The following is a 26,862-nucleotide window of genomic DNA, read 5'->3' as shown; positions in this document are numbered from 1 at the left end:
TAGTTAAATAAAATTATCTGTTTTGCATATTAACTAATACCGACGCATTTCTAACTTAGGTAATTCTGGACACTTAGGAACCAGACAAACTTTTCAGTGTAAATACATAGCTACTACAAATCGCTTTCAACATCTCACAATTATGTCAGAGGTACGACCATCTATAAGGCGTGAATAGTCACTCAAAATTCATGAAAAGAAACATAGTTTAAAACCACAGCCTGAAAATTAGCATTTATTGCAATAAGCTTTTATTTTAGGAATGTGTTTCACTAAACCTAACTATATCGTTAATTAGGAATAAATATTATCAAAATAAATCTACTTTTAATACTCATTCTGAGCACTGAAAATCAGAGACTTCAAAAGTATAGGCTGATAAAAAAAAATTCTATAAGAGTTAAACTTAGATTCTTAATTTTAGTCAGATTGCTCTTATTAGTGAACAAGGAAGTGAAAAACATTAAGTTCATGTCCAACAAATTACTAGATGCAGAAACACACTGGCAAACACACATCCCACCGTCGGTAATGGCAGCTGCTCACAGATAATCTACTTGGATAAGAAAAAGACCTCACCTCTAAGAGGACACATCTTTGTGTTCTGTGATTGTGATGAGTCCACAAGAAACCCACAGTGCCACAGGAAATGGGGTGAATCCAGTCCAATCTACCCATGAAACTGATTAAGAATAATTTGACTAGAAACTGCTGAGAAAATAGACCCTGAAGTGGGTCAGGCGTTTCCAAATAAATGAGACAATTTTTTCTCTGTGAGCAGGTCTGTCCAATGCAAGGAGGGCACATAACAGGTGAGTTAGGTAATAATTATTTATTACTATTTATTTACCTATCTCTACATTTACCATTGTCTTGATGCAAATGCATTTAATAACTCACTTAAAAATTTAATTGATTTTCTGATCGAATCATTCTTGCTTGTGTAGTGAACTGGCATCTTAAAACTCATTTAAAAGATTCAGCGTGTCTTGTCCATTTAGGTTTATGATGATTATTAAAGTAATTTTTGAAATGTTCACTTCATATTACAGAGTGTATCATGATGATATTATTTTTAATAATCATATATAAAATAAATATACAGGGGCACCTGGGTGGCTCAGTACGTTAAGTGTCTGCCAGGGTCCTGGGATCCAGGCCCCCATCCCGCTCCCTGCTGAGCAGGGAGTCTGCTTCTCCTTCTCCCTCTGCCCCTCCCCCGATCATGCTCATGAGCGTTCATTCTCTCTCTCAAATGAATAAGTAAAATCTTTAAAAAAATAAATATACAACATTAGATGAGCATTATCAAAAAAACAGGATTGTGACCGTGGAGTATTTATATAACTTATGATAGAAATTTATATTGTGTAATTGTATGCTGTGTTCTAATAATTATACATTTACCCAATTTTCTAAAGTCTTCCCTGTTCTGCTTCCTATCTTCTCCCAAAGACAAAGGAAAAACAAATGAAAACCAAAAAGTTTAAGTATACCCACTATGGTAAATCTTACAGCTGCGAAGTAAAAAAAAAAAACTTATACTATGTTCTTTCTCTTCTTACGAAACAGCTTTTTTTTTTTTTTTAACTCTTCTGAACTTTTAGAACCAAACTAAATTGGGAATTTAATCAGATACATTTCAGTCAGATCTCTCTGTGTTAAATTTTAGGATTGGACTCATCAACTTGGATGAGAGTGGCTGTCTAGTTTGGATAGTTGGATACATGTCCTACATTATTTCTCTTACTGATTCACTGTAACTTCAGTGTGGTTTTCCAGATGAGTCCTTACAATAATGTTTAGAAATAACACAGAAAAGAATTTTAAAAATGTATTTTTAAAAAATGCTTTTAAAGTCATGTTTGAAGGTAAAAAAGCAAAATAATCTGTGTAGATACATATGTATTAGTTCCAGCGTGCTGATAAAAAATGGGGACAGGATGGGGAATAAATTATATGTTTTAACTAAGGAATATGGAGACCAAAATACATCCATGAGAAGCTGAAAATGACCTCCCAAAGGATAACAATCCTTTCATTTCACAGATGAGGAAACTCAGCTTGACCAAGGTTAAGTAACTTGCCCAGGGTCAAATAGTTAAATAGTGTCAAAGCCTTGACACATCTCTGATCTTCGGAATCAGATGCTCTAGCCTAAGAGATCAACTAATTCAATCACCTTGTTATAAAGGTGAAAAAAAGAATCCCAGAGTATTTGGTGATTTGCTTAAGGTCAAACATCTAGTTGGTAGAAAAGAAAAAATGACATCCACACCACCTGACACCAGGCCTTGGTGGGTTTTGTTTTTTGCTTTTTGTTTAAGATACCGCTTCATCAGTCAAACTGACAAAATCAGAAAGGAGAATTTTCACACAATTAACATATGAGTTCACTTAGGTTACCAAAACATTTGGCAATAGGCAGGCAAGAAAATGAAATGAGTTAAGGAAACCTATGGGCAGACAATATGTGTTCTAAGTTAATATGCAAATGACTAATTCTCCAAATTAATTAATCAGAACACCAGTAATAATGATAATAACACCTAGATTTCACTGAGGGAATATTACGAACCAGGCATTTTACATACGTTTACCTCTTCACTGAGTCACCATACATTATATATACATCCTCTGTATTTTTATACAAGTGGAAACTGGGAATTAGAGAAAAGAGTTGGCATTTGAACCCAGGTCACCCCAACTCCAAATCAGTCAATGCTCTCTCCCTGACATACTGCTGTATCATTATAAAATTCTTTGGTACATAAAAAGATAATGAAAAAAATACAGAAATTCATTCGAAAACATTACTAGTTAACATTTTACTAATGATATACTCTGTGCCAGGCACCATTCTAATTTAACACCTCATTTAATCATCACAATAAGTCTATCAGATAAGTACATTATTAGTCTCACAGAGGAGGAAAACGAAGCAGGGAAAGGTTAAGAAACTTCCTTGGGACCTCGAAAGGCATGTATCAAGTGGAGAAGCTGAGAACATACCCAGAACCCACCTCAGACTCTTAACCATCAGGAAGGAGCCAGCTCTTGTTATAGGGTTTCTGCAGGTACATCTAATCCTTGACCCCAAGAATCCTGTGATGGAGCAAAGGCCACAGAACACACACAAAGCTGCAGACAGCATACACAAACTACACTATTTTCCACATACCAACATTATTCATACAAACAACTAAGGTGGAAGAAGGGGTGACAGCTTGCACCAAAGAGGCACAAAGGATTGTGAATGAGGGATGGATCATCTAACATGTCCAGGCACAAGAGACCCCGGTTAGTCTAACAAAGCAGATGTCCGTAATGGATAAGGTGCCAAAACTTTTTTCCCCCTGCATGTTGTTCTTCTGGAGATTAGGTGGGAATCTGATCCACCCACATCCCATCAGGAGACTTTTGTCTTTGAAACTAATCAGGAATAATTTACTGGCTGTTAAGCTACAGGGCAAAAACTCCTGTGATGGAAGGAAGCAACAGGAAGGGAAAGGAGATTTTGGGGGGTGGGGGGGATTTGGAACATAAAAGAGCACAGAGTCAATTCAAGCATTCATATACTGCTCCCTATAGCTGAAAAAAACACTTCTTGCTGAAGACGTGTTTGCTGCAAAATAGGCAAAGCTGCATTTAAAAATTTTAAGGAAACTTATATTGTTACTATGCAAACCAAAACTGACCGAAAGAGTAGAAATTTACATTAAGTATAGGCGAAAATTTCCTGACCATATGATTGTTAAAAACTCTAAAACTTTTATTCAAGGAATATGCAGAATTTCTTGTGAAATTCTTCAAAAATAGCTCTCTCCCTTGGCCAGCCATCAGAAATCAAGCATACCTGAATGCTGAGGAGGAGGGCCAGCTGGTGTGTGAACTGCCTAGAGTCCGATTATTCTTCCCATACAACACACATAGTATATACATGAGGCCTCACCATTAGTTCCCAAAACCCAGTACACAAAACGTTTAACCTCTAGTTGTACCGATTCCTAGCAATTGGTACTGGTGAGTGCAAAGTTGTGGTTTGCGACCTCTCACAGGTCATTAAACGCTCAACAAGGAGGAATATAAGTGTGCCTTTTTAACCCTCTTTTCATATCAGCGTACATACAGTCAGTCCTCCCTCATTCTCCTCCACGGCGCCTCCTTGGACATTCTGCCCCAATATCACCTTTTAACATTTCGCTGAGTTCTGTCAGAAAAAGTGTGTCACTCCCCACAACCCGCCTAAGTGGTCAGAGGCCACTGACTGGCCAAGTTCACAGCATATAAAACTCATTTTTCTCATCTGTAAAACAACGGTCATTATAATACCTCCCTCATAAATGCTGCTGTCAGGATTGAATAAATGATAATGAATGGGAAGTCTGTAATGGTATACAAAAAATGCTCCATAAATGGAAGTTATTCAGGAAGGCTTCCATTTCTAGAGGGGCACACAAGGGCTTCTGTGGCCTATAAAAGCAAAAGTGAATCCCTCCTACTCACCTCTGAACAGCCACTAAGGTGCTGCTTAGGGATGTGGAAAATCTGATTCAAAGAGCCATTTCGGGGTCCTCACAGGCTCTCAGAAGCTTAGGAAGACAGGTGGGCAGAGCCCCAGATCCTGAACTTCCCTAAATATAACCTGATGCTTGTTGGGTGGTTTCTTTTTTTTTTTTTTTTTTTTTCGGTTTTACATAATAGGTTTCTGCTAATGATTTTCATGATCCTTTTTGGTTAAAAATGAAGTTTGAAAACAACTGCTCACTCCATAAATCAGTGAAATAATTCAGATACAGTAGAGCACCCCCAAGTTCTGTCTGGAAATACTAAAACTGTCCTGGTTTTTACCACCTTGCCATCTAACCACTTATAAAACAAGCCTAATTTGAAGAACGTAAGCATTTCCAGTATTCAGTACTATTTACAAAGCAATTAAACCGTGGCTAAGATACACAAAAGGGCAGAACAATTACAATACATCTGAGAACCCTGTTAACTCATCCACTATAAAGAACAATTCATCGGAACGACTCTACCCCTTGATATTAGAAACACAGCCTCACAGTGACACACTGCAACATGGCTAACCCACCTTTCTGCCTCAGACACTTTCACCAGATCCCCGTCCCTCAGAATAAACTACTTTCAGGGTCTCCCCCAAATCCATGTACATGGATATAACCAACAGGTCTTCAATCCCAGTTGCTACGAATCTCTGTAATATTCTTCTATCACTTCCCCCCATCTCTCTTAAAATCAAAACCACCATGCACAGACTAAATTATTCTTCTAGGAAGTAGTTCCTTTTACCCCTGAACAGATGAGCTTTCTCTGTGTCCACAGCATTCCATGCTTTGTCGTGACGTTATTTGTTTTGTTGTTCATTATTAGTAGCCTGAGCAAAGCAGAACGTTTTGATCACTGCCTTGACAACTAATGAATTTTTCTAATTGTCTTGGCATTTGCCTGCATGTGGTCTTTAGCACTGACATGTTCACATCAACTATCACAGAAGACCAGGCATTTAGGATGAAGGGGTGCTTACAGTATCAGTCAAAATGAATAACAATTCAAATACACTGCTGGTTTTACTGTATATTTATTAAAAATCACTTTGCAGTCAGGACACATGAGGATTTCTTTTTAAGGATGTTTACTTATCCAGTTAGTAAATGTACTGGGGTGGTTTTCACTAAAACATAAGTCAGCCAGCTGTTTGTTTGGGTTCTTGAATTGAATGGTAAAAATACAGGCAGCTTTTACTCAAAGTACTCCACGTTAAACAAGGGAATCTGTTCCATATTTAAATGATTTCATTTTCCTTTAAAAAAAAAAAAGTAAAAAATTTTCACGTCATAAGAACATCCCCTCTTCGGAACTTCAGAACTTTCATTTCAGATGGCATATGGTTCTCCCTCACCCATCTGATACCCCAGGGATGCTGAAGCACTTAGGAGACCCAAGAGAGTGTGTAATCTGACATGACAGCTGAAGAGGAAAGGCTGACAGAAGCCTCAGAACAGGTATCAGGGAGGGAGCAGGATTCTTCTGGAATCCAGGTTTACCCCCTCATCTTTCTTCCAAGTCCACCAGAATGTGACATTTCATTTGCCCTGGAGAAGACAGCATCACTGGCAGGAAGGTTTTACTCAGGGCTGGGATGATGGAGCCACCAAGACAAAAAGCTTCACGTACTCTAAACTTCTCCGAAACAGACAAGACAGAGAGTGTTTCTGCACTTCAGTCTCTCAGATTCTCTGTAACCCAGCATAAGCTCCTGCTGGCTTTGTAGTCGGCTTCCCTTTCCTCCATAGGGCGCGCATTTACGAGTTCAGCTGTGGGCCCGCTTAATTTCCCTCCGCAGCCTTTCTTCTCCTCCTAACACATGCGCACTTGAGCCTGGCTCTGGGGTGCTGACTAAGGAGGAACAATGGGAGGCTTTGAGCAGGCCTCAGCCCCAGACCCAGTCAATATTTACTTCAGTTTGGAGCCACCGTTTTAAAGCTCCTTCCAAGCAGAACTCAACAGTGGGGGGTCCCCGGAGGTTTCTAGATTTTACTTTAACACGGGAGAAAGGGGTAGTGCCCTGGGTAGACACAGAGTAAATAGATTACTGTCCAAACCACTTTCTCAGAGAAAATAAGGGAGGCTGTTCCACAAAACAGGTTAAACTTTCAATACCAATTAGCAATTTATAAGAAGAAAAACCAATCGTCTTCCAACACTGATTACCGCGGCCTTAAAACTCCATATCTGGCTGAAGTGCAAATCCACTTAATGTGACCCCTGTATATCTTGGGAGCAGAGGTCTGATCCTATCAACCACCCAAAGCTTGCCAATATTTGCCTACCCTGCCTGGAGTGGTTGTGCAAGAACCCGCACTGGTTAGTCCATATTCCTTGACTGACTGCCAAACGAGATCTTTTGTATACTACCAATCCCAGTGTGTCCTAAAATGAAGTTGTGGTGCTCAAACACTGTGAACTACGAGTATGCTATGGTAGATACCATATGATATTTACATAGAATAAGTACAAGTGTCTGCTATCTGGGCAATATTGGGAATGCTGGTTCTTGGCTTTGAAAACAGTAACTGAAAAAAAAAAAAAAGTCAGTCTCCCCACGATTGAGAGTGGCTAACTACAGAATGGCAGGTGGGAGATAGGTAGAAGGAGTGGCTATCTGTCTGTGATACTATATCACAATGGAGTTTGCCCGTGGATTTACACTGCCTTTTGCTGAGATAAATGTAGAGACACTCACTTAATTAAAAATAGAATTATTTAACTGTAAACAGTTTTATATTTGCCTAGTCAACTTAATTAAAAAAAAAATTCAACTGTAATAAAAGTAACCTAAAGTGATAGTGGGGAAATTTTACTAAAATGATTAAGGCCATATAAAATTACTAAATTCCAGTTATATACCCGAGGAAAGAAATTCATAGTTGTCTACTCTAACCAATTATAATGCTCATTATTTCACTCGAATAAAAAAAGTCATCACCATTGTCTATAGTCTAAGCATGTAAAATACACTGCCATAATTTGGCAATTCACAAAAAGAATAAAGAGAATTCAAATCATCCCTCCTCCAAAAAAAAATGAGGTAAAAGGTTAGGTATACTAGGATTGGCTTGTTCAATTATGTTTGTCTAAATTCATCAAATGCACTGGAATAAGTTCAGTTCTAATCTTTGCTACATTACATACTGTATTAATAAAAAACTAAATAATTAAAATGCAACTCAATTCAATCATTTCAACATCTTAAGGAATTACTGGATTGCCATACACTCAAATGTGATCAATCAACATGCTCTCGTGGAAAGACTATACTGAGTCAGCCTAGCTGAGAGGAAGTCTCTGGCTGATATTTTTGAACCAGGATATAAGACTATAAGGAATTAGTTTTTCAATAATACAAAGTGTCAATAAGTAAGTCATCAAAATTTAAACTTCTTGAGTACCCTTTTGCCAAGAAAGGAAGCCTGGAACAAGAGAGGGATTGTAACCATTAATCATTCATCAGACACTGAATCCAAGTAACACAAAATTACAAAGTTTTACACTTGAAATAAACACACAGCAAGCTCATTCCCTTGATAAATCTTAACTTCCAATGTAGGGAGGACAAAAGAAATCCGCTTTTTTATAAAATGATCTGGGAGTAACAAAGGTCAGTCTAGCATTCTAGTGAGCACAGCAATTTAAAATATCAGAACACCGATCTTCAAAGGAAAATCAGTGTACACAGTTATCAGTGCTCTTTCAAGTAATTTCTTATTCAATATCATCACTTTTATTGCTACTTGCCAAGTGCTGCCCTCAGCTGTCACTAAATTTCTGGGTACAGCACATAGGATCATTGATAATTTTCCTTATAAATTATTATTTTGTTGTTTGGGCATAAGTGAGGTTTATACCTTCAGGAGTAAAACAACATTACAAAATAATCGTGTAAGTATATGATTGCAATTTTAAAACAAGTAACAGGCACATTTGCTATTCTCCTAAATAACTATAAACATATGAAGTAAAACCTGTTTTGAATAACCACCAGACAATTCTACAGAAAAGTGGCCCTTTGACAGTAATGGGTTACTCAGGTTTCAATGCATTAAAATATGTGTTCCTTGACAAATTCTGTTTCCTTTCTCAGCTAGATGCTGTTATGATCTATTTATGTTCCTAACATCAATGCGTGTATAATTAATATGTACTAAGTTTAAAAGCAGTCGATAACAGGAGTTTTTTAAGCACAGAGGCGTCAAGAGGCTAAACCCTGTTCTTCTGGCAGCAGGATTCAGAAGAATCCAAGGATCCCAGGGACAGCCAGGCTGCCTGTAAGGAACAGCCCCAGACAGGAATTGATTTGTTTCAACAAGCTCCTCATTGGAAATACAAGCATTCTCCAAGAGGGTGTCGGTATTCATTAATTTCTCCTTTGCGATGGAGATATCTCATTATACCTGTGAAGTCCAAAGCAGAATATTAGGGTTTTAAAACTCAAGAAGCAGCAACATGGAAGAGACGAGAGGAGACGAAGGGGCACTAAAAATAAACTTGACCAACGTTACAAAGGAGACCCAAAATTCCTTTCTGGGGTAAAAAGGGCCTGGCAGATTTGCCTCTCGCGTGTCATTATTTGCACATTATTACCCTTGTAGAAATCAGAAGATAAAGCCTAAAACATAAAATACAACTCAACCTATTTTTAAAATGGTCAATTCTTCCACGATGCCCTGAAATCAAGTTTTTATTTGTGTTTTCTATGCAGCATACAAAAATGTACAGAATTTTAAAAATGAACCAGGACAAAGTGAGCTGACCTCTTCAATCTCTACATTTTATAACTCCATTTTCAAAGTCCCGTCACAGATGTACTTTCCTTTAAATTTTTACAAATCTGAGGGAGACATTATTTTTATTATGCCCATTTATTTATTACTAGGGTGAAGGAACGGAGGCTTAGCTTCATCACTATGAATAGCATTCTGAGCAACCAACTAGAGCTGAAATTTAACCAGATCTGAAGTACAACCAACAAAATGTTTACAAAGACAACTAAAAAAATCTATTCTGATGGTAGCTGTTTAAATATCTCACTCTGAGCTCTTGCCTATACACCACCACCCAAACCCATTTAAAGTCGTATTCACAACAGCCGCTATTATAAAAACTCGAAAGAAAAAAAGTTTTTATTTTATGCGGCCAGAACAGTCTATAAATGTACACATATCAGTGTTCCTAAGAACTTGATTACGATGTATTAATCTGATGACAAATCACTGTTAATAACTTTGGGTTAAATAAAAACTATTTAATGTATTTATTTCCCCTTTTTTTCTTAAATGAAGGTCAATGCACAATAATTAGAACTAGTCAGCGTCTTCTACTTACCTGAGCAGGGCCATGAGCACAAATCTTAGGTGTATCTACTCATTTGGAACAAAACCATTCTTTAGAGATATGCAAATGACTTTACATTTTAATCAATGAAGATATCCTATTTCTAAATGTAATAATCTTCAAAGCACATACTATACTTCGCTTTCAGGAACCACATACATTCACACATAGTCACAGAAGATTCTCAAATTCCTGTATTGGTGAGAATCATAAAACTAGAAACTAAGCCGATGCCATCTCAAAGTCATTATCTCAGAATGCTTACCTATAATACACCTGGTGAGCATAAGAATAAACCTACCAAAAAAAAAACCAAAAAAACAACCCAAACAGTAACCTCTTTATTTACTATTCTTAATAAGAGTCATAGTTCTTATAAAATGCTACCCAGTGTTTTAATTAAATCCATTTTATCAAGGATTTAAAAATGAAAAGATTTGCTTCCATTTGATAATTATAAAAAATGTTGGTAAAAACTGTTAAAAAATAAAAGGATACTTGATTTAAGAAGGCTCACCATCCTTTCCCTCTTTTTTTTTTACTAAAATATAGCTGATTTACAGTACAAACGGCTCCATCTTTCTTTTTATAATCATTCCAGAAGGGTGATTTTAGTTAAGTAAGTCAACTCAGTGATGCTTTCAAAGACTTTCAAGTTCACTTAGGAGATTAGTAATACTGTATTTATACACACAGAGTGAAGAACAGAAAGGGTAAGGAGGCAGAGTAATCTGAATTTAACTAGTTCCATCCTTTACTTCTTAATACAAGCATCCCGTGATATTTGTTCTGCAAATCAAATGATATATAGACTGTGAAAAAAAGTGGAAGCGTATTTACAGACTTTATATTACCAGGACTGTGGAGGAACAAAGATTTCCCACAAAGGACACTAGAATCAGAGAAATTTAAAGCAGGAATGAAAGTCTTTTATAACTCCATTGGAAGCGTAGGCTCCCGTAAGAGCCAGTCACAACCAACCCAGCCAGTGGGAGCAGACACACTATAAGTCATCTTCTCTGCTATATGTAAAATGAACATTTTGGGTTCATTTAGGCATTCCAGTTTCAAAGGGAAAGTGTTAAAAATCTGTTTCTAAGGTGTAATTCTGGCATTGCCACATAAAATACATGTGGGGAGGGTTTGCAAATAAATATCCTGAGACATTTATGACAGGATCCTCCTAAAACTTTTTGGACCAAAGCAGTATTTTCACTCCAGTAGAATTTGTCTAAGTAAAATTTACAACAAAATCCCTGGCCTATTACTTTGCGGATTTTTAATGACGCATAAACCTCCTTAGGCAAACTATTTTATCTGAGAGTTGGGGGAAGTGGATAAAAATGAAGACTACTAGGTCTTAGGACAAATCACTTTCCCTTGTGCAAATACTAAGCCATTTTGGAAACTAAAGAACTATATGGTAACTTCTATGTAGTAACTTCCTATATATAAAAAGTTCAGGGCAAATATAACCAAGAATCCTAGGTGAGGAGCCTGAAGTAATCTCTCTCCCCACTGACTTATCTGGAAACTTGCTGCCCAAACTGTGGTGCACAGGCCAATTGCCTCATATCACCTGGAGCTTGTTCGAAATGCACACTCGTGGGGCCCTGCCCCAGATCCACTGAATTAAAATCTGTATTTCAGCAAGACCTCCAGAGGATCTGCATGCAATTAGACTGTGAGAAGCAGTGATCTAGAAATTGCTAACGGAATGCTTCAAGCAGGGATGCTGTTTACACTGTTTACTGGGATATCTCTAGTACAAGAACAATACCCGGCCCACAGTGGACACTCAATAAATATTTGCAGAATAAATCCATATGTGAACATTTCTTATAGCACTATCTATTCTGTGTATAAAACTGTTGTAATTGCACAAAACTGCAAGTTCCCTCAGGGTACAGATGCTATCTTCATTTCTGAAGCTGCTGTGTGCCTCCCAGTGCTTGTATATATCACTCAATTGATATTTTATCAATTGTAACTTTTAGATATTCAATACAAGAATATATTATTATACTTAGATATTAGCTATAATAGTGCTTTAATGTGAAAACTTTGGAAAAGTAAGTTAAAATCAATATACAATTTCTAAATTCACCCATTTGGGTTTGGTTTTAAGTATACTACAGAGAATTCACCCAAGGAATCAAGAAAGTAATGGAAAACATTATATAGGGCCAAGTCCTAATTCCACATAGTACCAGAGAACAGGGATGGCACGGATGATTGAAATCCAAAATTGATTCCAAAACCTCATGTTATTCAATAGCCTCAAAGTCTTTTCTTACCAAATCTCACACCAAAGCTGCTCTAAGTTTCAGAGATGTCATATTTTCGTTTTATTTTCTTTCTCAAATCCACCTACCAATCACATAGGCCCAGAAACAGTGAAATGGCCTAAGCCATCCAAAAGGAAAGACTGTGATCAGAGATCTACATCATAAACAAACTAGGTAATTAGTCCTCAAATCGCCAGATATCAACACAACAATCTAGAACCAGGAAGTAACAATTTGTAAAAGAGGTAAGTGTTAAGAAATAATCAGATACATTAATGGCATCTACAGATGTATCCATAACAAGCCCATTCCAAAGTAAAACTCAAAATAACGAGATATTCAGAGTCAAAATTACTGCTGGTTCTCTCAGTCCATATCATAAAGGGAGAGACACTAAAGTAAGGACTCCCTCCTCAGTAAAGAATCTCTTTGTTTCTTATTAAGTAACTGAATCAGATGGTTTTGTATGCTTTTTTGTTTTGTTTCCAGGAACCCAGAGTTTCAAGTGAAGTCATCTGATACGTCTGACCCCATACGTATACATTCATATGGAATATCCTATATATTTATACATACCCCTCCCAACACACACACTTTGTCATGTTTTTGTTTTCCCAAGAGTATAGTCAACAATGGTGATAGCTGAGTGTGTAATTAGTTTTCATTGTTCCCCTGACAGCTATAGTTCCATATAAGACCCTTCTCTTTTTATGTTGTAAATGCTATGGAAAAAATACAATAATAAGAGGCATTTAATTATGGGTCCAGCAACCATAGTGGGAACATTGCCAGAAGAGAAGGGAACCTCTGGGACAGCAAAAACATATATTTGCAGGGAAGGAAAAAAGGTTTGTTCTTCAGATACAGTAATTCTCAAAATACTGATGACAAGCATATGATGGGAAAATTTTGAATTTTTCCCTGAGTCTCTATTGACAATAAAGGAGGTTTAAAATGCTCTATCAATACTAAAACCAAGAATACTACTGTATCTGTGCTAAAATATTAATAAGAATAAAGGCATTGTTTATTCATAAGGGAAATACTCTTTAGCTTTGTTTTGATACTATTAGTGAAGAGTACAAAGATTCAGTTTCAAATTTTACTTTTTGCTTTGCTTTTCACGGCATTAAATTAGCACTTGTGAAATCAAATATCTGGGTGCTCCACTCCCAGAGGCTTACTTTAATTTGTTTTATACAGTATTTAAAATAAAGCATCCCCCCCGAGTTGCTGTCATGGCGGACACCAGATCTGTCACTGAGGTCCTTTCTCGCCTGATTAATTAGTAATTGGGAGACACATTTTGGCAGCTTTCATTTCCCTATTATTTTCTCTAGTTTGACACAAAACCCTGTCAGAAGCCCCACGATTTGAACTGTACCCCTCTTAGTGCTGGGTCACTAAATTTTAATAAATGGAGCCCCCGCCAGAAAACTACCGAAATAGGCATAAAAGTTTCTTGAAGCAGTAACAGTAAACAAATATATGAAGAAAACACTGAATGCCACAGTATCTAAAACATTAATGGTCTGTCTGAACCCAAGGGTTATTGGCAAGATTGCAGGACAGAAACGAAAAGGCCTTTAATAAAACCAGTGCTTTCATCTGTCTTTAAAATATATATATTAGTTAAATAAAGCCGACAAACGCTTTGGTGCAACAGAGCCATACATCTGAGCCTCCTCCATTATCCCAACCCAACGAATGAATTTACTGGGAGGCAAAGATTGATAGTGGCTACAGGAATACAGAACCCATCCAGAAGTCACAAAAGCTCTGTCTGAGCCAAACAAAGAAACATTTTTCAAAAAAGGTAAGGTGAGGAACTTAAAAGTGAAGCTAAAAAGACTGATACTTCAGAGACCTGCAAACAGCTACAGAATCAGTTTCAGGTTCTCCATCTCAAAATGTCAGTCACTTCAAAAAAGCATCTTGCTACTATGGTGGCTCAGGACACTTGTGTGCCTTGGCAGCGGCCATGCTGTGTGGGTCAGAGGTCACAGCTTCCACATTCCGACATCTGTCTGTATTTTCTTGCCCTGAAACAATAGAAGGGGAACGAGGCTCATTTGCTCCCACTTTGTTTAACCTAATTGTTAAACACGAAGGATCACTTCCACATATTTAGAATTAGTCTTCCTTTTCTTTCCATTCCCATTTGTTTCCATAAAATTAAGTACAATAAAACACCTAACCAAGAGGTTAAGCCCCTCCCCTACATTATTAAATTTCAGCAAATGTGACAAAGTCGTATGTCCCACAGGTGTCTGTGGAACACGGAACATCAAGTATCATGTCTACCACCATCAAAATCCAGATCACAATTTGCACTATAATTATCCAGCCAAAATAGGCCATGCCTTGATTTTATTCAAGCCATAAAAGTGCATTTTAGTATGACAAAATACTTTCCTAAAATGCATTTTCACAATACGAAGCAAGAGCTAGTTGTTAACTATGGCCTCTCCATACATAAATAAGTCACTAATAAGACTCAGAAAGGACACTCCTGACAGCTTAGAAGCAAAAAGAAAAGGCAAAAGTATTTGTTAGTCCGCTTAAAACAAAAAGGTCACTTTGGACACTCAGTTATTCCAGTCCGCTCCATCAGCCAGTCAAAAAACAAAATCTGGATGGATGATGGATATCAGAGGGAAGCTTTGAGGTACAAAAACTATCAACTCATACCTGGACTTCAATAAGGACTCCAGGAGATGTATGCTATTTCTTAAAACATGCATTTTATTTATCACCTTTGTATTGCATCAGGAATCACCCAAAATCCTACTCCTAATGAACTGAAGCAATCTGTGACATAAGTAGTTTTCAATCTGTGCCCAGTTTAATCAGGCTGACTGAGTCAGGTTACTTTGAAATTAATCTTAAGGAAGTTCTGTTTTTACTGCAGTTCATGGGAATAATGTTCCCAGACATCATCAAACAGATGCAGTAGCAAGAAGTTTAGTATAAATTTTTGGTAAACTTTACTAGGCCACATGTTCTTCCAAATGGATCCAAAAATACAAAACGTGGTGGAAAATACAGCAGATTCAGTTGATATATTCTCATAATTTTTAATAACAAATATGAATTCATTGTCAGGATAATTTTCTCCATTTCCTATAAGAACCCACAAGAACGGTTTAGTAATGAAAGAACGAAAGCCTGTATTTCAGGGACAAAAAGGCTCTGATTTGATATAACGTTTCTGAAGGCACCCCAAATGTTTCATTTTTAAAGATACCTATACTTTTATTATCACCTATTACTAGAGAGGTACCGCTGAGCGATTTGGGGGGGAAAAATGTTGGTTGACATAAAAAGGACTGCTTCGAACAATCAAAAAAAGGAAATCAGGATTTGGTGTTGGGGGGGGGGGGATGACCATAGGAGCTATTAACATACTACTTTGAAATTAACAACATATTATAAGCTACAAAAGAAAAATACGTATGTAACCATGGTATAGCCCAACATTTAACATTAAAATATGCCCAAGTTTAAAATATATTATTAATTAAAACATCCTTTTTTCAACTAAATACAAGAAGATAGCATTTTAATGAACTCTCAAATAATTTGAGAGAGCTTTAAATACAGAGCCCTGCCAAAATTATTATAAAGTGGTTCAGTCCTTTCTAGCGTCCATATTCATTTCCGGACCATTTTCATGAAAGAAATAAAATCGGTCTTAAAACAAGATGGCTGCTTCTAGAAAAAAAACAAAAAAACAAAAAAACAAAAAAACGCTGATTTAACAGAAAGCCCAAAACCTAGCTTTTCTAAATTGGGGAGCAAAAACTTAGTCATCTTCCCCCCCAATCTCCAAGCAGGTCTTCACACATTTCCACAAAGAAACCTATACGTTACACTGTGCAGTTATGAAAAATTATGAATAGCAGTTTTTAAAAAAAGGTCTAATCTTTGTGTGCCAATAATGTAATTGTCCAAAGCGTAAACCTACAGATATCACATGACCAAAATTCCCATGTCATAGCCGAATCATGATCATCACTCATGGAAATCAGGTCACTTGACAAGTAATAACAGGAATACTACTAATGTTCTCTGTATCTCTTAAAGAAAGCCATCATAAAATATCCAGTGATATCCTATTACAAACACAACAACTGTATTGGACTTTTTTTGAAGTAAACAGCCTAGGAACTTAACTGTCAGAGTCTCTCCTTGAATTGCACTTTGCTGACCTTCCCTGAAGCAAACGGCAGATTAATTCTATGACACACATTATAAATATTAAAAGCATTCCCCTACATTTTGAAATAATTTTTAAATAGGTTTTCTTAAAAATCACTCAAAACTATTTTTATTTCTCACTTGACTGGAAAATAAGACCTGACAGTAACATTTTCTTCAACCTGTCAACTGTCAATTGTATGAAGGATGTTTCTAAAGATGACAAAGGTTTATTTTTCCTTATTGAAAATGATAGAATTCTACCTGAATGAAAGCTCAGGTAACCTGTGACTGTGGTACACTACTATCTCTCGGCAACTAGCTAACTTAAGTAGGAGTTTTCACTGTTTTAAAGTAATGTTTTTATTGAAATCTATGGCTGTTTGAAAACTATACTCAAAAGCCTCAAAACCATGAGTTTATATCCACACCCATTTCACGTTCCAAAATAGTGAACAGATTTCAGTAGTTTATAATAAATCTTTCCAAGTGTGACAAGGAGTAGAGATTATCAAGAATACTAAGATACAGGGAACTATTTCCATTTATAATCAAACTATGTGTAATAGTTATAGTACCAAAAAACCCACCTTATTTCTTTTGAATTTTAAACTAAGCAGTTCTATTGTTTTTGTGCCCTCTTGTTTACAACTGACTTAAGTTTAAAGACCTAAATGCAGACAGATTTAAGAGGAAACAGACCTCCTGGTTATGAGTAATATCCCATTCAGAAACACTAGAATTTCAAATTAATCACAAGAAACTTTTCTACAAAACAGGTCAGGATATAGGTTCAGAAGCAAATGAAAATATAAATCTAATAATATAAATCAGGCCCTTAAAAGAGACAGTAATTTATTGATGTTTAGCTGTCTCAGATCACCAGCATAAGACAAATCACTAAAAGTGAATATTAATACCTCATTTCTTATACTCCTGAGGTTTTTATACCTGAATATGAAGGTGTTATCCATCACAAATGATCAAAAGGCAATTTTTTCTCAGTTCGGAAGACTGATCATGTCTGAATACCCTGGGTAATTGGCCAAGGCCTTCCACACGGTACTTAGGGATACACAGGCTTCCTTTCCAACATGAAGATTCTAATCACATCTGCTATTTTAACAGTTTGTATACTCTTTCTAAAAAGAACATTGATAATATGGAACCAGCAACATAGACTGGTTCCTTACAAAAAATAAAATATAACTTTTAAAATCCTCATTGCTACTGGAAGTTATTCAAAACAAATACAAAAATGAAAAGGGTTAAGTGGCATCTTAAAAAAAAAAGACTATTAAAGCAAATGATTTATCGTGGGGGAAAACCCACTAAACAATAGATAAATGCTGCCCACATGTAAAATTCTGTTCTTCACATTTCCTTAGTTTTGTTCCACTTTGTATTTTAATGTATTCTCTTCCTCAAAGGTACATTCTTTTAGCATATTCTTCTACCAAGCTTGCGGAAGGCCAGGACTCCTGAAGGACTAATTGTATTCATTCATTTTCCTGGCCCAGCATGAAGCTGGTAGCTTGCTTGGTTCATAGCAACAGGGGAGAAGAGAAGGCGCTCATCTTTATCTGTCCCTACCCAACAGGAAATCAGGCCAGTGGACAGAATGCAATGTAATGCCTGCTCAGAAGGCATCTTGCAAGATTAAATGGCAAGAAATTCACGAGGTTAATTTGCCCCCAAATAACTAAGTGTTCCTTCCAAACCTGATCCTCAGCCTTCAAAGGTGGAAGCCTCTCTAGCTATTGATTATCAGCCAGAACACACATGGCAACAAGATATTCCTTCAGTGAGCCAATGGTTTAGTTAATACCACTAAAACCAACTAACAGGGAGCCATGAACAACTGAAGGCTCTCTCTGATTCTTTTAATCACAGGGAGTTTATTGACCTTGGTCTCATGCTGGAAATGCCAAATTAGACTGTATAGCCAAGTGTACCTCAAATAGCACTGATGTTCTAGTCACCTTTAAAAAAAAAAAAAAAGACAGTTGACTATTTCTGAGAGCTTATTATGAACATATAACACATAAAATGGATGGAACAAACATCTCAGTAACTCACTTTTCAAACTTTTAGGGAAAAGTGGCCAAAAGCAAGAAGCGTTTTTCCCTTATAGCAATTTGTAAAGTAAAAAAAAGGGAGTGGGGGGGTGGGAAGGATTCACTTCAGGTCTCCAGCAAACGTATTAGGGTAAAAACAGGAGATATAAATCTCTGGCATACTGCTTTATTTTTATCCAGATGTCTACATAAATTCTGATATAAAGATCAAAATAATAAAATTACCTAATTTTATCTAATGCATTACATTGAGGCTCAGAGTTGATAAAGTTAAAAAATTCTAAATAATATTTTTTATTTGAGGAACTTTTAAGTTTCTAACACATAGATATTATTTAAAACATTTAAAATTTCAAAGATAAATTTATACCCGTACAGGTTTGGTGATAAAATTAATTCCAAACCAGGGTCAACTTTCCATCTTTCCTCAAAAAAAATTCTTAGATTTAAATCAAACCGATTTCCTTTATTTGTCAGTGGAAAAGGCACAGAGCTAGAATACCAGTATACGCATAATAAAACATTGATGACTCTGATTTTAAAAAATAAAACAAGTTTATTCTGAAAGGAAAAAATACCCAAGGAATTATGATCAAGGCAAAAAAAGTTACTACCGCTCTCTAGTTAGCCACATACACATGATCTGTAAGCCACAAAGGTTTGGGAGTACTGACCTAGAATTCATATCACTTTCACAACTCCAAGATTACATGTTAACAAAACTAAATGGTGTCAATTACCTGCTACTCTAACATGAAATGTTTAATTTACAAGTCCCTACAAGAGTTTTAAAAGTCCAAAGAAAACATATGATTAGGTTAAAATTTAGTATATACTCTGGGTGAATTATAGAGACTTTTTTTTTTTTTCTCATCAGAACATAACACTTTAAATTGGTGATACTCAGAACCTAACAGAAGCAAAGCATTAAGTGAGAATCAATATTCTTAAAGTATGCTGGTGGTATTTGCCTCCGTATTATTTTACTATTCCACCCGTTAACGCCAACTAGTAGGAAACATGTCTAATTATCCCTATCGTCATTTTGGCAGCTGGTCAAAAGGAACCAAGAACTTTTCAATATACACACAATATTTAAAAGAATATTCTCATTGGAAGCACCAAACCATTTATAGCACACTTTAGATTATGAGGCATATTCTTATATTGAGTCATCTCTATCTTTATAAGTTTAGCTGCTATGGGAGAATGTAAATAAAGTTTTATTATAGAAAGTCTCTTTAAAAGTTATTCAAAAGCTTTTTACATTCTTTAAGAAATTAAAGACAAATAACTATATTCTCTTTGACTTAGATATTCATTACTCAAAGTTACTTAGTAATGTGCTGGTTCAGAATTCAGCCTAACATTAAAAGGATCACTCTATTACTATATTTAAGTGAAATCCAGACAACTTTCCAAATTTTTAAAATATGGAAGATGCATTTAGGCAAATGTTATCAGATACTTCTATTCAGATTGATATTTCTCGGTTCCTATTTCAGAGATTTGTGCCAATCCAAAACATAAAATTGGTTTTTTGGCCCACCACCCAATAAATACTAGCAACTAAAAAGTTCTCAGCATTTGAAAATTGAACATCCACTTTCTAGAAGCAAATACCTAGGACGACAGATTCTATCTGATAGCCAATAAATTTAATATTTTTTCCTCTGTTAATCTAGATCTGTGGATGTTAATGGTAGAGTCAGTAATGAAAACAATAAACTCCTAGGACTACACAAGTTACAATATAAGGTCTTTAAACCGTGGGATCAAGATACAATACTTAATTCTAATTATATTTAAACATAATTTCAAATTCAACTCCATTAGTATAAACTAAAACAAATTTACTTCATTTTGCCACAGAAGCCCTTATTAGGAGCTTAAGTGACCTTATCTTATCTAAGAAAAAAATTTTTGATCTGTTTAAGTTGCAATGAAAGTTTTCAACTTTTTTCCAAATGATTACATCTTCTGATCTTATTAGTTTAGCAAGTCCTAAAAAAAATATGATTTATATAAAATCAGAAGGCATGGTTAACTTACTTTACAAAATGATAATATTATTATTAAAAATAAAATGTAAAACATTGAATTTATAAAACTTGAAAATTCTCTAAAATGTTTCTTCACTATCTTTTGAGATAAACTGTGTTTATTTCTAAACTAGTTATTTGCATTGGCTGCTTTTAAATTACATACAAGCTGGATTTTCTTAATGCATCCCCCCCCAAAAATCTTGTTCAACATTTCAGAGATAAATCTACCTACCAGTCCCTACTTCTACAGTTTTTTTTTAAAGTAAGTTTTACTGTGACAACATATGAAGATAAATGCACCCACAAACCCCTAAGAATACTAAAGTTAGAATTGAATCTCTTGGGAGAGGGGTACATTTTCCTTTCTTCTAAACGTAATCAGAATGATAATGATCAAATAAAAAGGTATTTCCACAAGCCTCGAATTAGAATACAGACTTGAGGATACCCTTGGTATTTTAAAATTCTACAGATTAACTTTGTCTGGGCAGGTTCAAAGCCACCATGGCACCCTGAGCAGAGTTTTCTACAGGCAGGGCAAATCTATTAAAAAACATGACCTGTGACAAAAATCAATGTGCTAATCTCAATCCAAACAACAGTATCAAAAGCATAAAACAGAGATAACCTAAGATAACATGTCCTCAAACTAACTCAGACTAGCTTGACAGGTTAAGAAGGAGGGGTGAGTGGGGTGTTGCTGACTCTTTCTGTTTTAACCTAGGGTGACTGGAACACCCAAGTATCCAAGTAAATTAAAACTGTGAGGAAAAGATCACGCTGTGAAGTTTGGAGTGGGAAGGAAAAGACGACTAAGCGCAAAATGTCCCACCTTCAACTAACCAGTTTCACTGTTGTTTTATTTAATAGGGCGCTAAACTTTAGAAACAGAAATTCTCTATTTCGTATATGCTGTTTAATAAAGCCCAGGGGGGAATAAAACCAACCAACATAATGAGCCTCGCTTTTAACACCATCACAACTGGAAAGCTTGCTCTATTTGTCTTGTCAGCTTTAATAAAAGGCATCTCCTCTAGCGGGATGGCTTCTCTTTCTTTTCCTAATAGTGGTAAGTGGCATGTCAAAGAAATAGCTTCCCATCCCACCACCCACCTCCAGAAGACAAAAAAAAAATTTTTTTAAACCAAACGTTCAGGGATGTCTCCAGTTCTGCCAGGCGGTGCAATTTAGGATTTGGGCTACCTGGGTGTAACTATCTGTCCTGGAGTAGCAGGGCAGGGTTGGGGATGGAGGGGCGGGGAGATTCTCTCCGCAACCGGTCGACCGCTTGTGGGGAAATCTGCCCATCTTCATCTAAGCTGACATTACTTCAAGAGGGGAATCCCTCCCAAGCTTGAATTCAGGGGGGAAGGAGGGAGGCGGGTGGACACGGCCACCCGGAGGTACGAAGAACTGGAGGCGCCCGCCAGCCCCCTCTCTCCCATACACCCTGGGCGCGCAGCCACCACCAACTATACCCTCGGCCTCCCGCCTCTCTCCTCCTAACTTCCACTCCAGCCCAGAGAAAAACCTGGGATTTTAGGTATAATCGATGCTGTTTCCCTCTTAGGCAGGCACCGAAACCAGCCAGCACCTGGAAGCTGGCGGAGGTCCCAGAGTGGCAGAGCATTATGGGCCCAGAGGGGCCGACCGCTGCCCACAGGCAGGGGAGAAAGTAGGGCTCGGAGCTGCTCTGGATCCGGAGGGGTTCGGCAGGCAAGCTGGACAACACTGACTCCTCCCCACTTCCAGAATCCCTGAGCAAGGGACGTCTGCGGGTGGCCAGAGTCCAGCAGGCGCGCTAGGGCGGCCCCAGGCGCCCATCTCTAGCCTTTCGCGTACCCGGCGGGCTTCGGGGACGCCCACAAAACTGTTCCAGGTAATTGCGCGTGTTCCTCCGGCTTCACACCACCGGGCCGTGGACTAAGGGCTCCCACCTCCCGGCTCGGCCAACTCCAGCAGCTCGCTCAGCACACATGACGTAACCCGGCATTAGATCAAACTTTCTGGCACCTTGAGCCCACGGGGGGCAAGGAGGTGGGAGAATCCTCTCCCCTGCCAGGCGCGCCGGGCCGAGACTGGGCCAGGGGCCGGATGATTGCCTTGCAGTTAAAGAGGAAAATAAAAGCCTAAAGCTTCCGCTTCCCAGCCCCCCATCGCTTCCCCCAGCCCGTGCACTCTGAACGCACCGACAAAAGGGAAGAAAATTTAAAAAAAAAAAAAAAAAAACAAACAACAAAAAAAAAACTTTTGGGATGTTTGGCACGTTCTCCCTGCAGTCCCTGCGCACCCACGCTCCAGGCGGGAACTCTTGGTGGCGCGCACCCGGGACTCCCAGTGCCCAAGCGCTACGCCGGGATCGAGATGCTGGCCGGCTTGCCCGGGTGAGGAAGCGGATAAGTCTCGACTCCCCAGCTCCCGCCTTTTCCGAGCCTCCCCGCGCTCCGCAGAGGCAGCGTATCTGGGCCGCCCCGGGGACTCCCAGGGACTCCCAGCCTCTCTGAGGCAGCTTAACAAAGAGAGGCGCGACAGGAGCGCTTCCCGTGGGCGCCTCGAAAGCCATCAGCGCCCTGACGACGCAGGCTCCGAGGGTGCGCGCCGCCGGCGGCTGATGCGCGCTGGTCCCCGCCGCCACTGCCGCTCCTTCCGCAGGGAGCCGAGGCCCGAGTATTCCCGGCTCTCCGCTCCCCCTATTGCCTTACCTGGGGTTGCTGCTGTTCCAGTAAACGGCGTAGCGGTCGGCGACGGCCTTGGAGCCTGGGTCCTGGCTGAACACACACATCCAAAGCACCAGAAACACCAGCGTCAACATCTCCACGTGCAACATCACGCCTGGCCAGCGGCGGAGCCCCCGACAAGCCGCTCCCGGGAAAGAGCAGAGATCCGGAGGAGGGAGGGAAGGGGAGAAAGAGAGCAGGAGCCAAATAAATATGAATAAATAAGAATGAAGAGTGGCGAGAAAAGAAAGAGGCGCACACCAAGCTGGGAAGAGGAAGGAGAACGAGAAAAGGAGACGGGGGGAGGGGGCAAGACAAACTCGCACCCCCACTGGAGGGTTCAGGAGGAAAAAAGGAATCACAAGATGGAGAGAAGCATGCGTGTGTGGTGGCGGCGGCGAGGGCGGGGGAAGGGGTGCCAAGCTGTGTCTCGAGCGGCGGCGGCAGGCCGGTCACCCCGGGAGAAGGAGGTGCGCACCGGGCCGGGCGGCGGCACCGCGGGTTGGGGCAGGCGGCGGCGCACGCTGCACAGTCACCGGGAGTTGCGCGCCGCGGCCGCGGGGAGACATACACTGGCCCGCCGGGCCCGGCTCAGCGTCGGCGCCGCGGGCTGCGCACGGCTCCGCCGCCGCCCAGGGCCCTCGCAGTGCGCCCCGCTTCGCTCCAAGTTACTTTAGCGGCCGGTGAGAAACTGCAGGACGAGGTCTCCGTGTGGATGGAGGGCTTCGCGCCTGTGGCCCCAGAGTGTGAGGACCCCCTTCCCGCGCCTCCTCTGTGCCTTAACCGGGAGACCCCTGGAAATCTCGGAGGAGTCGTAGGTGCTGCGAGTTCGGGGCGGTGTGCCGAGAAGGGTGGGGATCCGGGGCCACAAACCCAGCCCCGCCGGCGTCCTGGAACTGCTTAAGCGGCCAGCTCAGCGGGCGAGGAGCGGTCTTGCCTTGCGAACCTCAAAGAAAAGTTTGGCTCTTCGTGTCTTCCGGCAGGTCCCCCGGCGGAGTCGGACTGCGGCGGCGAGAGACGACACCCTGGGCGCTGTCGGAGCCTCGGGGATTTCTCGGGTGTGCTTTTCTTGGCCGGGTGTGGGTGCACCAGAGTGAATGAAGAGCAGAGGTTACGAACCAGCCAGCGAGGCGGAGCTGGGATGCCCAAACCTGCAGGACGACGCCAACCCAACTGTAGGCTAGAGAGCGAGAGGGAAAACAATCACTTTTAAATGAATCCCTCTAACTCCTGGATGGGCTGATGTCAGTCTCCGATCGCCTTCCGGGAGCAAGACTGAGCCCCCAGACGCGGTGCCAAGAGCCTTGGGTGCGCGCTCAGAAGTGTCCCTGTGACTCCAACGGGTCCGGCCCCAAGCCCGGCAACTTGTAGAGATGCATCAATCAGTTTGAAACGGGAAAAGGGGGGGGGGGGAGGAGGAGGAGGAGAGCGAGCGAGAGAGCGCAGGAGCGAGTGGCACCTCCCGGATGACTACATCAGAAAACCTTCCTGATCCTCCTGCAGCTGCTCCTCTTTCCCTCCTTGGGCAAAGCAGCAACAAGAGGTGAAAAGCACCAACCGAATCCTAAAGCCTTTGCCAGGCGGGAAAATAAACTTGAGTGCAGCAGCAGCACGAGCAACCCAGGAGGGATTGAAATGACTGGCGAGAAGTGGAAAGAGGTAAAAGTCAGTTTTGCGAAAGAGGGAAAAAAAAGAGAGAGAAAATGCTTTATGGGAAAAATCTCCTCGGGCACGCCCCCTCGTTAATGACCTGCGTGTAAAGCCGACAGCAACCGCGACCCAGCAGCAGCAGCCGCCGCCGCCGCCGCACCGGAGCGCAAGGCCGCGCGCGTGAACGTGGACGTGGGCGGCGCGGCCGTGGTGGGGGGGGGGGGCGCCGGGGCGTGTAGCGCAGGGCGCGGGGCAGGCGGGCGGCGCGAGCGCGAGTGTGAGCTCCGGACCTAGCAGGGGGAGGCGCCGCCAGCCCGAGCCCAGCCTGCGCTGCTGCAGCCGCGGCCCGGGTCATGTGGGCTGCTTTTTTTTTTTTTTTTTTCCCCTCCCCTTGCAGTTTACTTGGAAAGCGGGGGGTGGGGTGGGTGGCTGGAGCAGCCAGTCAGTGAACGGCCTGCTGTTTGCTTACAGGTCGGGGTTTTTTCCTCTCTCTTCACTCCAACAGGATTGGTTTGTTCCACGAGAAAGAGGCGTTTTCTTAATCTCCTCCCTTCCCCACGCCTCCTACCCCCCCTTCTCGGCCCCACCTTCCAGAAACCTGACTAATTGAATTACTGGGAGTGCCGAGGCGCCCTCTCCTCCGCCCGAACGCAGCAGCCGCACGTAACCCTTTGGATGCTGAATTCCGTCTGGGCTGAGGAGTGATTTGACATCTTTTTACCTGAGAGTGGTGTTTTTCAATTACACAGGAACCGGTTCCCATCCTGCAGCCCGCTAGCCGAAATCTGTCTCCCAGGCCCTGCAGGTGACTTGAAGTCCCCGCAGACAGGCTGGCAGGGAGCCTCAATGAATACGTGTTCTTGTAAATCTCTGCGCTGTTCCCGACGCGCATTGCCCGGCTCTGGGTTATCTTGGAAAACTGAGCATCTCTCATGCGCCTTTCAACTCTCCTCTTCCTACCGGGGACTTAAAAGGTTCATGAGCAGGAAGCAAGACTCTTCTTTAAAGTGATGCTCTGAAACACAATTTTTAATTGAGAAAATCACAGTGTAAAGTCATTACAATTCAGCGCGATCCTTCAGCAGGAAGGAAATGAATGCGGCCGGGGAGCCCATAAGAAATACCTTACACCTTCTACATTTCAGCCAGCGAGGCTGGTTGGCTGTCCACTCCCCAAAGGATAGATGCTTTCAACGAACCCGCTGCGGGAAGAATCGGAGGTCCGGGCAGGAGTTCCTTTATTATTTGAAAAGGCCTCGCGTACCAGGACTTCTCGAGCGGGTTGCAGCGCCTTGGCCCCCGGCGGCCACGGAAGCACGATCGCCTGACAGCAAGACGGTCCGAGCGCCTTGGGACGTGTCCCGCGTCCTTCAGCGCCTGGGAAGCTAGCCAGCAGCCCAGCGCTGTGGGGCACCAACCCCTCTGGACACTCGCTCTTGTGGAGCTCAGAGGGCTCGGGCCTTCATGATATTATTCTCTCCTGCCCTTTAGGGAGGTGGCTGCCCCGGTGGGAAGCGCTGGTCCCAAGAAAGAAAGCGATTTGGTTTTGCTCCCAAACCTTCCTGTTTCCCTTTTATTTATTAGCCCAATAAAATCAAATATCACGTTCTCCCTCCTGCGCTTTACAGTTTTCTAGCTCAGACTTTTCCAGACGCTTCAGAATTGTTTGGAAGCGTCCAGACGCCCTCCAGTGGTAGGCCTGAAGTCCGCACCCAGCGGGGGTATTGCCTGCAGCTCAGCCGGGTTTGGGTTAGGGTAAAGATCAATAAAGACTTGAAGGAAAAGGAACAGCGCACAATAGCATGGGATTACCTGGACGTAATGAGCTCTTGCCTAAAAGTTGAGTCGTTCCTCAGTTACAGAAAAATTTCCTGCCTGAAGAGATCCTGAAATTGCCCTAGGAGAGTAACTCCTCTATTTGCAACTAGGTGTAAGTTGCAACCTGTGTAATTACAGACTCCATGACAGA

General features: G+C 40.6%; 1 protein-coding gene across 3 annotated transcripts in view; it reads right to left on the bottom strand.

Annotated features, from left to right (window-relative positions):
- The window catches only part of EFNA5 (ephrin A5), a 278,632-nt gene extending 252,169 nt beyond the window's left edge, over positions 1-26,463 (bottom strand). For 2 of the 3 annotated variants that reach the window (XM_046000506.1, XM_046000508.1), the window contains exon 1: positions 23,229-23,462. In XM_046000506.1, coding sequence (XP_045856462.1) covers positions 23,229-23,353 — 125 coding nt within the window. In that variant the 5' untranslated portion in view covers positions 23,354-23,462. Of the gene's footprint in view, positions 1-23,228; positions 23,463-24,993 lie in introns of those variants that run through there. The other variant, XM_046000507.1, reaches the window with a different exon arrangement.
- Between the last annotated feature and the right edge of the window lie 399 nt (positions 26,464-26,862).

This window comes from Meles meles, chromosome 3, assembly GCF_922984935.1.
Source record: "Meles meles chromosome 3, mMelMel3.1 paternal haplotype, whole genome shotgun sequence".
NCBI classification, from domain to species: Eukaryota; Metazoa; Chordata; class Mammalia; order Carnivora; family Mustelidae; genus Meles; species Meles meles.
This window is presented reverse-complemented; position numbering and strand designations above follow the sequence as displayed.